Here is a 16,337-nt window from a genome sequence, read left to right as displayed (position 1 = left end):
AAACCTCTCCGAAGTGGGAAAAATACTCTCTTAGCCCCCGTACACACGGTCGGACATTCTGACGGAAAATGTCCGATCGGACCGTGTTGTCGGATAATCCACCCGCGTTTGGGCTTCATCTGATTTTTTCCGTCGGAATGTCCGACCAACAAAGTTTGAGAGCTGGATATGAAAAATTTCCAACAACATAATCCAATCGGACTTTGTCCGATTGTTTGTACAGAATTCCGATCGGACAAAGTGCCATGCATGATCAGATCAAATTCCTAGACCCAAGCTATTGGCTACTAGCCTGAACGTCGTCCCGTTGTAACTAAATAAAGTCATCACGTTACGAACGATCGGATTTTCCGACAACTTTGTCCGACCGCGTGTATGCAACACCAGTTTCGGACAAAATCCGTCTGACAAAATCCGACAGATTTTGTTGTCGGAATGTCCGACCGTGTGTACAAGGGCTCAGTGTGTACTAGCCTTTAGATTGACAGCATTGTGGAATGAAGTAAATACTGACTACCTCACACTGCTATCCCCTTTTCCTCCAATCAGAGTGCTTGTGGGCAGGGAATTTCAAGAAGCTAATATAAATTTAGATTTCTGTACTAAAAGTATTTAAAAATATACCTAAATGTATATGCTATACATAGTATATTCTATACATAGACATTGCATAAATGCAGTATATGGATATGATTTACTTCCAGATGAATCAGCATTTTCACAAAATGCACACATACACAAGGACGGTCAGGCCATTACCCACTATAAACAAGTATCCCAGTGACTCATGTCTGCCCGATTGTGATTAAGATATGGCCCTCTGTGTGTTGTGGGAATTTATGTGGGTTATTCAAGTTGGATGTTCTCCCAAAACAAGTTTAATATGGCATTAACCTTGACAGCAGGGCTTGAAATGTTCTATCTGATGGGACTAAAGAATCATTTCCATGTACTATTAAAGGACTCACAAGCACCACTTCTTTTATCTGGTTTCTAAACGGTACAAGAAGTGCACAGTGTACCAGGTCTCTGCACCCGCAATAATTGCAAGAATTTCTGATAATGCTTTCATATAGACACTTTCGCCATGGCAGTCTGCTTGACTTTAGCAGGTCATTAAATCACTGAATTTGCAAACAGAAAATGGGCCAATAATTTAGTACATTTAGTTCAACCACAAAAAACAATATGATGGTCAAAGCTTAATGAAAATATTAAGAAAAAAAGTTACCCATACATGTAAAAATATTGCATGGTATGTCTGCACATGCACTGGAAGTTCGGCTCATACACAGACCCACTGCAGGGATCTGCCAGGTCCCTCTGACCTGGCAAAGATCCCTGTGGTGTTTCTCCACATGCACTAGATGAGAATTCAAGATGGCAGCACAAGGAAGGAGCAGTGTAGGGAGAACTTTCCCTACAAGCTAGACAACGCTGGACTCCATTGGCTAGTAAGCATGGTTTTTCTTACTTTTATACAGGGCCACATTTTATGATTTAAACATATTATTTTCCGTAGTAACGGTGGAGTTCCCCTTCAAAGTGCTGGTAGTGAGTACTACCTGAATTTGTTGCACATATCGGTAATGTTAATGACACTGGCTCAAATGCTTGCCTGAATTAGGTGCAGGTACATCTTAAGGGAACTACCACCAGAAAAACATAATTGGGTCCTATTTGAATTCCCGTGACTGTATTTGAAGCAGAGTGGAGTCTGCAAATCACAGGACAACTTTGCAAATTACAGCTTCTATCTATGGAAGTTAAAATTATATATAAGGTATTAACAACAATTAAGAAAAAAAATTATATTCTTTATAGCCACCAGACATTCAAACATTGCATAACCAGACAGTGTTTAAACTACAACCCGTTGACTTTTGAATAGCACTTGTAGCGACCAGCCAATACCACCAACTCTCTGTTTTCCACAACACTCTAAAGTATCTTCACTCCAGTCTTCTTTTTTAGGTTTTGCTCTGGCAAGCTACTTAAGGCAATTGTACATTAAAGTAGTCTACTCTAACAGTAAAATCTCTAAATCTACAGGCAGCCACACTCTAATGTCACGTACACACAATCGGACTATCCAGCAGACTTGGCGGCACAGTGGTGTAGTGGTTAGCACTCTTACCCAGCAGTAAAAAGGGTCACTGGTTCAAATCCCAACCACAACACTACCTGCCTGGAGTTTACATGTTCTCCCTGTGCCTGTGTGGGTTTCCTCCAGGTACTCCGGTTTCTTCCCACACTCCAAAGACATGCAGGTAGGTTAATTGGCTTCTGTCCAAAATTGGCCCTAGTATATGAATGGGGACCTTGGATTGAGGCCTCCTTGAGGGTAGGAACCGATGTGAGTGTGCAATGTACAGGGACTACGGTTGAACTGGATGGACTGGTGTCTTTATTCAACCTAACTAACTATGTAACTATGTAACCAGAGTCCGCCGGACAATTCGACCGTGTGTGGGCCCCGGCAGACTTTTTCTTCCCAAAAATCCAGTGGACTTTGAAAGAAGACTTGACTCAAAATTGTCTGTCGGACTCGGCTTTCGGGCGGACAATCCGCTCGTCTGTGTGCTAGCCCGCCAGACTTTTCAAATGAACGGACTTGCCCAGTCCCCCGGGACTGTGACATCATAAGGGGCGGGGTCACATGTGACATCAACTGGTGACCCCACCCCTTATGCCTATATGAGTTGCCACACAACGTGTCCCTGGCATTACAGCCGGAGAGAGCGTCGTGTCAACATTGGAAGAAGAGAAGAAGGAGGAAGAAGAAGAAGAAGAAGAAGAAGAAGAAGAAGAAGAAGAAGGAGGAAGAAGAAGAAGAAGAAGAAGGAGGAGAAGAAGGAGGAAGAAGAAGAAGAAGAAGAAGGAGGAAGAAGAAGAAGAAGAAGAAGAAGGAGGAAGAAGAAGAAGAAGAAGAAGGAGGAAGAAGAAGAAGAAGAAGGAGGAAGAAGAAGAAGGAGGAAGAAGAAGAAGAAGGAGGAAGAAGAAGAAGAAGAAGAAGGAGGAGAAGAAGAAGAAGGAGGAAGAAGAAGAAGAAGAAGAAGGAGGAAGAAGAAGAAGAAGAAGAAGGAGGAAGAAGAAGGAGGAAGAAGAAGAAGAAGGAGGAAGAAGAAGAAGAAGAAGAAGAAGAAGAAGGAGGAAGAAGAAGAAGAAGAAGGAGGAAGAAGAAGAAGAAGAAGAAGAAGAAGAAGAAGAAGGAGGAAGAAGAAGAAGGAGGAAGAAGAAGAAGGAGGAAGAAGAAGAAGAAAGAAGAAAGAAGAAAGAAGAAGAAGAAGAAAGAAGAAAGAAGAAAGAAGAAAGAAGAAAGAAGAAAGAAGAAAGAAGAAAGAAGAAAGAAGAAAGAAGAAAGAAGAAAGAAGAAAGAAGAAAGAAGAAAGAAGAAAGAAGAAAGAAGAAAGAAGAAAGAAGAAAGAAAGAAGAAAGAAAGAAGAAGATGGCGGCGGTGACGAAGATAGCGGAGGATCCCGGCAGAAGAACCAAATAGCGGGAGAAGTGGCCGGAAAGAGCAGAGAAGTCGGAAGAAGACCCCCGGACTGCGACGACGAAGGAGAAAGCCAGGCTCCTCCACTAGCAAAAGAGCAGAAGATAGTGGAGTAGCCCGGCAGAAAGACCCCCGAAGTTGGAAGAAGACCCCCGGAGCTGCCCAATAAACCACTTTAAAAACCTGGGCTGTGTGTTTTTTTATTTACACTTTTTTCCCCCCAGGTGAATGGGTAGGGGTACGATGTGCCCCATACTCATTCACATAGGGTGGGGGGCCAGTATCTGGGGGCCCCCTTATTAAAGGGGGCTCCCAGATTCCAATAAGCCCCCCCACCCGCAGACCCCGACAACCAACGGCCGGGTTGCGTGCTCGGATAAGGGTCTTATGTGGACCTTGGGGGGGCTTTCGGCGTAGGGCTTCCCCTTTAAGTCCACACCAGGTGACGGGGCCAGCGACGTGTCAATCTCGCCGCCGAAGGTGGTGACATTGACCTCCTGCGCTAGTCCCGGCTACCTGGAGCCACGTTCAAAATGAACGGACTTTTCTCCGTGTGCGGAAAAGTCTGTTCATTTCAAAAGTTCAAAAGTCCAGTGGACTAGCACACACACGGCCGGATTGACAATTTTTGAGTCAAAACTACTTTCTAAGGCCCCTTTCACACTAACGTCCCGTTCAGGCCCGCCTGTCAGTTTTTCAGGCGGACCTGAACGGGTGCTCCATAGAGGTCTATGGAGCGTCGGATGTCAGCGGTGACATGTCCGCTGACATCCGACCCGCTCCGATCCGAAAAAGTGTGACGGAGGAAAAAGCTATTTTTCCATCCGTCTGCGGATCGGATCGGATGACGACGGGCACTGCGGTCCGTCGTCATCCGATCTCCCATAGGGGAGAGCGGCGCTGTGACAGGTCCGTCCCTGCACAGTGTGCGGAGACAGACCTGTCATCTCCCTGCTCAGCGGGGATCGGCGGAGTGATCCCCGCTGAGCAAACGGACATCCACGGGGCGGATCAGAACTGATCCGCCCCGTGTGAAAGGACCCTAAGTCCGCTGGACTTTTGGGGAAAAAAAGTCAGCCGGAGCCCACACATGGGCGGATTGTCCGATGGACTCTGGTCTGCCGGACCAAGTCCGCCAGATAGTTTGATCGTGTTCCCTGATTTTATGTCCATTTTTCATGTGCTATAGGGGGCTCCCCCATCTAAATTTATATAAATCCTGATGAAAACTCTCTGAATTGTTAAGGTATATGAGATACCTGAACAATTGTCACGCCAGGAGGTGGTCAATTTATGGCTAAATGCTCTCTCTACCCATTCATTTTTTTCAGCTATCTCACAAGAATGCTACCACTTTTATAGAACTTTTGCACACTATGCGGTTGAATTACTAAAGGCAAATCCACTTTGCACTACAGGGGAAGATCTGAAATTTGGGGAAGCTCTGCTGATTTCTATCATCCAATCAGGCGCAAGCAAAAATTCTGTTATTTATTTTCCCTGCATGTCTCCCTCAGATCTACAGAGACTGCACTTCCAACTGCACTTGTTGTGCAAAGTGGATTTGCCTTTAGTAAATCAACCCCTATATGTCCTTTGTATCATTCTTGTTAAATTTTGAAGAAAAATAATAATAATAATAATAATTAAAAAAAACAGACAATAATAGGTCCAGTATGTATAAAGTTATAAACAAAGCAGGTTACACGGTTGAACTTCCTTCTTTAGTAAATTACCATAATTAAATTATATTTAAATGTCGAAACAAAAATTTCAATATTTTGCAGCTTGCTCATCACTATATGTGGTGGCTGCATTCGTTTTTTTAGGCAAAGAATATTTTTAGCAAGTACAGAAAATACTTGTTGATCTTGCCAGGCTTTGTCACTTCCTTTGAGCGGAACTAAAATCACAAACAATGTTTTCTTTCTTCCGTAAACTACTAATCCCCACTCCAAGTATAGATGATAAAGAAGGCAAGCATGTTTGAAGTACAGCCGGGATGACCATGAGTTAAAGGGGTTGTAAACTCTTGTGTTTTATCATCTTAATGCATCCTATGCATTAAGGTGAAAAAACACCTGGTAGTGACTGGCCCCCCAGCCCCCCCGTTTTACTTAGCCCTGGAACTTCACCCGATGGGGACGAGCTGTCCCTCTGCCCGGGGTTCTCGGCTCTTGATTGGATAGATTGACAGCAGTGCAGCCATTGGCTCCCGCTGCTGTCAATCAAATCCAATGACGCGGGCGCTGGGGCCGAGTCATATATTTGGTGGCTATGGCTGCTGCATGATGGAGTGGGGAGCGCGCCTGCAAGGTAACCCCCCAGGAGAGTGATTCCAGTTTAAAATAAAGGGAAAAACCTAAATAAAACAAATGCATCTAAAAATAGGTTACCTACAATATACATATACAATATATATATATATATATATATATATATATATATATATATATATATATATATATATATATGTTTTTTTTGTTTTTGTTTTTTAGATACACTTAATTTAGTTTACATACATTTTCACAGGATTATGCCTTTTCTGTTTTAACATGCATATATTGCAGATAAAAAGCTTACCTCCATTGATACATAAGGTGTATCTTGCACTTGGAGTGAAATTTGCTCCCCATCAATTGTGACTTTTCTTGAATATAATGCACCTGCACAGTAACAAAGCAAGTTTAAAATTAAATTGTGTCTCTGTCCCTGCACATTTGTATTTCTAAGATATTCTTTTCCAATGATTTTTAATAAAAAAAGTTTTAGGGAAGCAATGAGGTGCAAAATAGTACAAGTACTGTATACATTAAACCATGGTGTTACAGTGAAAGTTATCAAAATCAACACATTCTAGTTGTTATAGAAATTTAATATATCATAATACTGTCTACAGCCATCTGTGGTTGCAATGGTCAAGAGAATCTACACTACAGACATAGGATGTTAAAGCAGTTGTATAGGTTTTTTTACTTTTACCTACAGGTAAGCCTATAATAAAAAGAAATATCTCCTAAACCTGTATGGTTTAGGAGATATTCCCCTCGCAATGAGCCGCTAACTGCAGTGGCACATAGGCACAGGGGATCTTCGGCTGAAAGCCTGGCAGATGCCGGACCTTGCTGGAAAGAAATCTCCCACGCGCATGCGCGGCAGTGACGATATCGCGGCTCCAGAGCTGTGAGGGGCCGGAGCCGCGATACCCAGAAGACACGCCGAGGGAACATGTCAGCTCACTCTGTGTGTATCGGGCGAGATGTCGGGGGCTCGTTCTAAGGTAAGTATTAGAACGAGACATCAGTAAGTAAGGTAAGTATTTCATAATGAGCTAGTATGCGGTGTACCCAGTACATTGTAGCGCGCTGCAATCGTGGCAAACTGCATTTCGCGAACAAAATGAAGTAACTGCTCCAGATGTGGATAACTGAACTGCTGATGAATGAACACACATCAGATGGGTTGCACACCCTGTCACTGCTGCAGATGAGTGGATATACTGTACAAAAATAGGATGGCAGCACTCCCATATTAGATGCAAAAATAGAAAAGTTTATTGAGGAGATAAAATCATCATGAGAAAAAAAAGCAATGACATAGGCAATGGCAGGGGCAAAAGGTGACGCATTTCACACGGCTGGCGTGCTTCGTCTAAACCATTCAGAATGCAATCACCAACATAATAATATACAAAAAGACATATCACATGATTACTTAACATAATTGATTCAAAACAAATTCAAAACAGATGGGATTCTTCCAGTGATTGGATCCCTGTGTTCTATTCTTTGCTCCCAAAACTAAAAACATTTTTCCAGATGAATGGCTTGGGTAATGCTATTAAAATATCCATTGTACAACATTAACATTAATGATAAACAATTACCACAATACAAAAAATATTCCACAGCCCTCAAGCCCAATGCATGGGGAATTGAGGAATTCAAGCTGGACAGATCACAAGTAATCCATACACCCCCTCCCCCCCTTTACCCATTGAATCCTGTCACATAGATTTAATAGTTGTTTTGTGTCTCTCAAATAACTAGGGAGTAACTTGACCAATGGTTGAAGCTGACAATCGACCCAAAAAAAACAATTTTTGTTTAATGAGACAATTTCAGCCACTATGGGATGCCCCACCAAAGGATCAAGTCCCTTGTGGGTTTCGGGGAGATGGTGAAAAATAGGAAATTCAGGTATCAATGCTTCACCTTTTTTTTTTTTTGGACAGCACAGCTAAACGCACACCCTTCTGAACTAGAATGCACAAGATGTCTTTGTATTCCTAGTTGGCGTTTCCCCTATACATAAAGTAGGTGTTTGAGTCTGACAATTGTCGGATTGCCTCCTTTAGCCAATACATTATCTCCAAGTGATTTGTATCTCCAGCTTGAGTACACCCCAAATTGGGCCCAATTAACCATTTTCCCTCCCCGGTGTCACTCGTTAGTGTTACAAGTTTTCAGGTATGAATAAGGAGCAGGTATGTTAAAATTTGGTGTTATTGCTCTCATACCGGTCACTGGAAGTTCAACATGGCACCTAATGGCAAATAACTCTCTGAGGATCTGAAAAAAAAGACTTAGCCTAAGCCAGTGATGGTGAACCTCGGCACCCCAGATGTTTTGGACCTACATTTCCCATGATGCTCAACTACACTGCAGAGTGCATGAGCATCATGGGAAGCGTAGTTCCAAAACATCTGGCCAAGGTTCGCCATCACTGGCCTAGGCTATAAGAAGATTGGCAAGACCCTGAAGCTGAGCTGCAGCACGGTGGCCAAGACAGTACAGCAGATTAACAGGACAGGTTCCACTCAGAACAGGCCTCGCCATGGTCGACCAAAGAAGTAGAGTGCACATGCTCAGCATATCCAGAGGTTGTTTTTGGGAAATAGACGTATGAGTGCTGCCAGCATTCCTGCAGAGTTTGAAGGGGTGGGGGGTCAGCCTGTCGGTGCTTAGACCATACGGCGCACACTGCATCAAATTGGTCTGCATGGCTGTCGTCCCAGAAGGAAGCCTCTTCTAAAGATGATGCACAAGAAGTCCCGCAAACAGTTTACTGAAGACAAGCATGTGTGGCAGCAGCCAGGTGAGGAGTACAAAGATAAGTGTGTCTTGCCTACAGTCAAGCATGGTGGTGGGAGTGTCATGGTCTGGTGCTGCATGAGTGCTGCCGGCACTGGGGAGCTACAGTTTATTGAGGGAACCATGAATACCAATATGTACAGTGACATATTGAAGCAGAACATGATCCCCTCCCTTTGCATAGACTGGGCCGCAGGGCAGTATTCCAACATAAGGACCCCAAACACACACCCAAGACGACCACTGCCTTGCTAAAGAAGCTGAGGGTAAAGGTGATGGACTGGCCAAGCATGTCTCCAGACCTATTTAGCATCTGTGGGGCATCCTCAAACCAAAGTTGGAGGCGCGCAAGGTCTCTAACATCCACCACTCCATGATGTCATGGAGGAGTGGAAGAGGACTCCAGTGGCAACCTGTGACTCTCTGGTGAACTTCATGCCCAAGAGGGTTAAGGCAGTGCTGGAAAATAATGATGGCCACACAAAATATTGACACTTTGGGCCCAATTTGGACATTTTGACTTAGGGGGGTACTCACTTTTGTTGCCAGCTGTTTAGACATTAACGGCTGTGTGTGGAGTTATTTTGAGAACACAGCAAATTTACACTGTTATATGCATGCAGTTGCTCCTGCTTAGTAAATGAGGGGGAGCTCATCTGGTTTCCATTATCCAATCATATGCAAGCAAAAATGCTGTTTTTTTTATTTTCCTTGCATGTGATTGGGTATTCTTTGCAAAGTGAAGCTTTACCTCATTTACTAAGCTCTGGAGCAACTGCACTTGCAAAGTGCACAATCCATTTGCCTTTAGTAAATCGCCCCCAGTGCATCTGTATCCCAGGCTCATCATTAAGGGCTACTTAATTTAGGATATCGATACACTCACCTTTGGTAAGTGCGCACAGCAGCCCACATATGTTATGTTGTGACTGCACAATATGCTTAGCTTAAAGTGGTTGTAAACCCCATTCATGAAATCTGACCTGGGCACATACTGTATATCTGTAGTGTTTACTTATCTCTCTCCAAAGCTGTAAGTCCAGTGTCTTTCTGCTGCACCGTTCTTCTGTTATCAGTATGATAACATCTGACAAGTTCTCTGACACAGGAGATAAAAGCAGCTGGAAATTTGTGTCGGGGAGGGTGCTTAGAAGTAGATAAGCAGAAAGCTGGTCTATTCACAGTACAGCTCTGCAAGTTTCTTCGTTCCTCTAACTATGTGGAGGGGGGGGGGGGGTGTGCCTTTCCGCCAATCAGCTCTCACACAATTTATACCCAGACCTCCCTACCACTGCTGAATGAGGAAATGTGATTTGTAACATGATCTGCACTTTCTAAAGAGTGTAGAAAGCAGATATACAAGTAAAACTTATGTAGAAGGATTTGTTTCATCTCTGTGTATCATCTGAGGCTGTTCACTTCACCGGGTATATGTGAGGGTTTACATTAGGGATGGGCCGAACAGCCCCCCGTTCGGTTCGCACCAGAACATGCAAAAAATTTGTTTGAACACGCGAACACCATTAAAGTCTATGGGACACAAACATGAAAAATCAAAAGTGCTAATTTTAAAGGCTTATATGCATGGAATTGTCTCAAAAAGTGTTTGGGGACCCAGGTCCTGCCCCAGGGGACATGTTTTAATGCAAAAAAAAGTTTTAAAAACTGCAGTTTTTTTGGGAGCAGTGACTTTAACCACTTGCAGACCGGACCAATTTGCTGGTCAAAGACCAAACCCCTTTTTGCGATTCGGCACTGCGTCGTTTTAACTGACAATTGCGCAGTCGTGCGACGTGGCTCCCAAACAAAATTGACGTCCTTTTTTTCCCACAAATAGAGCTTTCTTTTGGTGGTATTTGATCACCCCTGCGGTTTTTATTTTTTGCGCTATAACCAAAAATAGAGCGACAATTTTGAAAAAAACGCATTATTTTTTACTTTTTGTTATAATAAATATCCCCCAAAAATATATAAAAAAACATTTTTTCCCTCAGTTTAGGCCGATACGTATTCTTCTACATATTTTTGGTAAAAAAAAATCACAATAAGCGATTATTTATTGGTTTGCGCAAAAGTTATAGCGTTTACAAAATAGGGATAGTTTTATAGCATTTTTATTAATAATTTTTTATTATTTTTTTTTACTAGTAATGGCGGCGATCAGCGATTTTTATTGTGACTGCGACATTGTGGGGGACCCATCGGACATTTTTGACACATTTTTGGGACCATTGTCATTTATACAGTAATCACTGCTATACAAATGCAGTGATTCCTGTGTAAATGACACTGGCAGTGAAGGGGTTAACCAGTGGGTGGCAGTGTAGGGGTTAAGTGTTCCTAGGGGTGTGTTACTAACTGTGGGGGGGTTGGGCTTTCATTTAGTGAACACTGATCTCTGCTCCAATCACATGGAGCAGAGATCAGCGTCACTAGTTGCTAGGCAGAATGGAGAAATGTTGTTTACACAGCATTTCCTCCATTCGGCCGCTCAGTGAGACGATCGCGGGGATGCCCGCGGCGATCGAGTCCGCGGGTCCCGCGACCGGACTCACGGAGGTCCCGACCAGCGCGGGAGCGCGCCGCCGCCGGCGCGCTCCCGATGGCAGGGCGGCATTGAATATTGGACGTACCTGTATGCCAATATGCCTGCCCGTGCCATTCTGTCGACGTACATCGTCGTGTGCTGGTCGGGAAGTGGTTAATAATGCTTAAAGTGAAACAATAAAAGTGTAATATTCCTTTAAATTTAATACCTGGGGGGTGTCTATAGTATGCCTGTAAAGTGGCACGTTTCCCGTGCTTAGAACTGTCTGACATCGGTCTGCCACACGGTTACGTAACCGAGTGACCCCGCCCCATCTGATGCTACCGGAAAACCATAGGGATGTCCCCGTGCGTCAGAGAGGGGCGGGGTCACCCAGCAATGTCATTGTGTGGCCCCGCCCTCAGTTCTAAAAGAACTGTCACCTCAGAGACCCGTCATTACGGCGGGTGCCTCCCGAGGCAGATCGTAGGCGGCTTGCGGCTTTTTTTTCTTTTTCGGTCCGTCGGAGCGCGAGAAGAAGAAGAAGAAGAAGACGACTCTGTGGGACATTGTTATTTTTTTATTTTTTTAATAAAGGACTTATCCCAAGGCGTGTAGTGTATTTTTTTTTACCATTTTCACACACCATTTTTTGTGAAATGGTAGGGGTACATTTGTACCCCATTAACATTTCACATGGGGGGCAGGATCTGGGGGTCCCCTTGTTAAAGGGGGCTTCAAGATTCTGATAAGCTCCCCGCCCGCAAACCTCCACAACCGCCGGACAAGGGTTGTGGGGATGAGGCCCTTCTCCCCATCAACACAAGGTGCTTTGGAGGGGCCACTACCCCAAAGCACCCTCCCAATGTTGAGGGCATGTGGCCTGGTACAGTTCAGGTGGGGGGGGGGCGCTCTCTCGCCCCCCCTCTTTTCCTGTGGCCTGTCAGGTTGCGTGCTTGGATAAGGGTCTGGTATGGATTTTGAGGGGGACCCCCTTTAGCACAGGGTTCCCCTTAATATCCATACCAGACCTGAAGGGCCTGGTATGGAATTCGGGGGGACCCCCATGCATTTTTTTTTAAAATTTTGGTTCGGGGTTCCCTTGTGGGGGGAATCCCATGCCATTTTTATCCATGAACTTTTATGTGTATTGCCGGACCGACAATTCATTATAGCCGTGAGTAGTTTTAAATTACTTTTTCTTCCTTTAGAAATTTCATTTTGCTGTCACACTGTTGTAAACACGGGAAACATGCCCCACTTTACAGGCATACTATAGACACCCCCCCCAGGTACGAAATTTAAAGGAATATTACACTTTTATTGTTTCACTTTAAGCATTAATAAAATCACTGCTCTCGAAAAAACATCTGTTTTTAAAACTTTTTTTTTGCATTGATATATGTCCCCTGGGGCAGGACCTGGGTCCTGAAACACTTTTTATAACAATGCCATGCATATAAGCCTTTAAAATTAGCACTTTTGATTTCTCACATAGACTTTTAAAGGGTGTTTCACGGCTTTCGAATTTGCCCTGAACACCCCAAATCGTTCGACTTCGAACATCGGGACCATCCCTAATTTACATCCACTTTGAGTTGAACAGTGTAAAAATGGAATTTGATACAATAAAACTTTTAAATGATTGTTTGAAAGAAGAGATTGTAAAGTGGGTTACAAATTAAGTCAGACACACATTACAACCTGACTGCGCAATCTTCCTAGATATACTAGCTATGCAAAATTTACAAGGTGGAGTGCATAGCGGCTCTTTGTACAGCCGACAGAGTAGCGGCAGCTTTCTATGAGAGCTGTTGATATGTGCCTACAAATGTGAGTGCAACATTTTATCTTATGTAAGAAAGTACAGTTTTTATGATTTTACACGATGAATTCTCATCTTTGTTCTCTCTCATGAGTGGAGTAAATCTGGATAAAGACATAATACATCTAAATGCACTTTTTGACCTTTTGTTGCAAAGCATAAATCCATGTGTTTTGGTGAGTTCAGGCTGACCAAGGGAATGTGCACCATTGGTGTGGGGAATCTAAATCACAGCCGTAGAGTTGAGCACATTTACTGATTTAAAGCAGAGCACTGTTTTAGCTTTTACTTATGGACTGATGGTGGAATGGACACTTATTTATTATATTCGATTACTCTCTTTCATATTTGTTTTCTGCACTTAAAAATGCATATATAAAATATTTTCTTTTATATCTTACTTGTTATAGCAAAATTAGCACTGCCTATGGTTTATGCTAGATTTTCACTTATTTATATATTTTTTTTCAGCTTTTATTTTGTATTTTGTGTATTTTTTTTTCTGTGTGCACATTATTTGGCTTAGTGCTGTTTTTTTAACTCTGAAAATGTACTTTCAACTAAGTAGACCTTTATACTACATAGACCTACATGGAGAGAAGAAAAGCTCAACACTGGGGACTATTCCGGTATCAAAAAAATGGTAGGCAGAGAAATTTTTTAAAAATTTCATTAAGATTTATTAGATTACATTAAAAAAGAAAAAGGACACATACAAACAAGCAATTATCATAGAAACAAATTGATAATAATCAATCTATATAAGAAATATAATGTTTTACAATATTTGCTAAGAACCCCACATGGAGGGGTTTTACATTGATGTAAAGTGGACGTATGGCTCGACCGGTTTCGCGACTAAAAGCCGCGTCCTCAGGAGACGTCACTTACAGTATCTAACACACAAAGAAAAAGTCGTTTTATTTTTTTTTTTTCTTTGTGTGTTAGATACTATAAGTGACGTCTCCTGAGGAAGCGGCTTTTAGTCACGAAACCGGTCGAGCCATACGTCCACTTTACATCAATGTAAAACCCCTCCATGTGGGGTTCTTAGCAAATATTGTAAAACATTATATTTCTTGTATAGATTGATTATTATCAATTTGTTTCTATGATAATTGCTTGTTTGTATGTGTCCTTTTTCTTTTTTAATGTAATCTAATAAATCTTAATGAAATTTTTTAAAAATGTCTCTGCCTACCATTTTTTGATACCGCAATAGTCCCCAGTGTCCTTTATGCTCTTAGGATTTCTTTGGAGTATTCCTCTTTGTTGAGCTTTTCTTCTCTCCATATATTAATATGCAGGGCCGTCTTTAATATTGATTGGACCCTGGGCAAAAAAATTCTTGGGGCCCCCCCATGCAATTTCTACATGTTCTGAGACAATACAATAGCAGCTAGACTTAAAATCAGTTTACTGTATCAGATCAGGCAGCAATTGTACTTGGTTGCCAGTGGTTACTGCATCTCATTACTGCTTAATGACTGGTTGCTAGAGGTTACAGCACACATTACGGCTCACTGATTAGTTGCTAGAGGTTACAGCAAAAAGATTTCTGCTTGTTAATTGGTTGCTAGAAATTACTGTATAGTAAAAATGCTCACCGATTGGTTGCTAGAAGTTACAGTGCATCATTTCCTCACTGCAGGGGAGCATGATACACATATGAATGCCACCTTTATTTACATATCAATGCAGCCCGCCGCAGCTATTTATTAGTAATGCTGCCGCTATTTACATATGAATGCCAGTTATTTACATGTAAACACAGGGCCTGCCGGTGAGTCATCTGCACACACCAATAGGGCAGAGCTGGGCAGAATTAGTACCAGCACTTCACACTGAGATATTGGGACACAGCACAGGACTAAAACTTCAAGGGACAAGGGAATTTAAACTGGAATAGTTGGCAAGTATGAAGCAGCTGCTTTGGGCCCCACAACAATGATAGGGCCCAGGGCAGCTGCCCCTTTTGCCCTGCCTTAAAGACGGCCCTGTTAATATGGGACAAAGGTATCTTGTTTAATATTTACCCATTGAGGCGACCTCTATCTACCTAGACCTACATACCTGTCAGCCTGTGGACAGTCTTTCACTAAGGTAAATGGAAACTGTGGCATGGTTGCACAGATAGCAGTGTGCTGAAAGGACAAATAAGAAGCTAGACTAGACTATGGTACAAAAAAAAAAAAGAATGCATACACCCTAGAGTCCATTATTAAATACAGCCTTTTTTTTGTGTACGGTGCTTTCGGTCTTAAAAAAACACAAACAAATGTAGGGCCAGGTAAATGACAGGCTAGGTCGGTGCGTCTTTTCAGTAATTAATCTTGTGCATTTCAACTGTTAACACAAAGAAGAATTTGCAGTGTTCTCATTGTGTAAGCACATGCTGGGTAATTAATCTTCCGCTCCACCCGCTTTTCAAACTTACCGGTGTTTGCTTCGTAGTCTCCAATAAACCTTTTTGTCAGAAATCTTACAACCAAAGCTAGGACAAAAGAAAAAGGAAAAGCTGTGTTATTGTGACTTCAGAAGGCTGAAGGATTACATATATATTGAGTCTACTGCCTCACTGCATTTTTTTCACAAAGTCAACGTAGGATTGCTCAATAACATTGACAAGTGTGGTGCAAAATGTAATGCGATGCATTGTTGTCTGACTTGACAGGTTTCAGCAGAGCAAGGTTGTAGTTCACACAAAACTATGCAGCTGATAATTCATTAATTGATGATTGTTAATTATTAATTGCCAAAGAACGTTAAAATTTTGATGTCTAGAAACGAGGATATACTTTAACTGGTCATTTTTTTCCCCATCCCTGAGCAATCAAAAAAGGCGAATAACAGTCTTTCATACTTTTATTGGACTTGGGAGAACAAAGTCCAATAAAACTGTAAAGAAAAACTTCAAATGAACTACAGAATGTACTACAATGTGGAAGTGGTCTCTTACACTTTATGTATGGTATATTACAATATGTCCTAAACTGGAGGAAAACCATAAATGTTTGCGCAACACAGCTTGATTCAATTAGAATTGGATGCTTTGGAAACATACTATGCAAAAATTCTCTAAAATCCTGCAAATAATACAACACTTTCATCCACATTACATTTCAGGCTTATAAACTGAAGGCAGAGATGTTCTTCCAGATTCCAAGTATAAGTGTGCCATTATTTGAGGTCACCAATGAGTTTCTATTCACAAACCCACAACTATCAATATATGTCACACTTCTGAGACCTCTGTGATAATGCACCATCCATTGTCCAGTACAATGGGTGATGCATCTAATAATATTTATACCCACAGAAAACACCTATGCAGTTTACTTTTGATCAGTTTCTGCAGCACTTTTTGTGGTGCTTTTTGCCACATGTTTTTGACGC

At 42.3% G+C, this 16,337-nt stretch overlaps 1 protein-coding gene across 1 annotated transcript in view; it reads right to left on the bottom strand.

Annotated features, from left to right (window-relative positions):
• The window catches only part of LOC143966048 (ras-like protein family member 11A-like), a 63,071-nt gene that overhangs the window by 38,324 nt on the left and 8,410 nt on the right, over window positions 1-16,337 (bottom strand). The window contains exons 2-3 of the mRNA XM_077474348.1: window positions 15,379-15,435; window positions 6,080-6,162 (exon numbers count right to left, since the gene is read on the bottom strand). Coding sequence (XP_077330474.1) covers window positions 6,080-6,162; window positions 15,379-15,435 — 140 coding nt within the window. The remainder of the gene's footprint in view (window positions 1-6,079; window positions 6,163-15,378; window positions 15,436-16,337) is intronic.

The sequence above is a fragment of the Lithobates pipiens genome, unplaced genomic scaffold (assembly GCF_037356315.1).
Source record: "Lithobates pipiens isolate NorthernLeopardFrog02 unplaced genomic scaffold, aLitPip1_a1.2 Scaffold_1, whole genome shotgun sequence".
NCBI classification, from domain to species: domain Eukaryota; kingdom Metazoa; phylum Chordata; class Amphibia; order Anura; family Ranidae; genus Lithobates; species Lithobates pipiens.
This window is presented reverse-complemented; position numbering and strand designations above follow the sequence as displayed.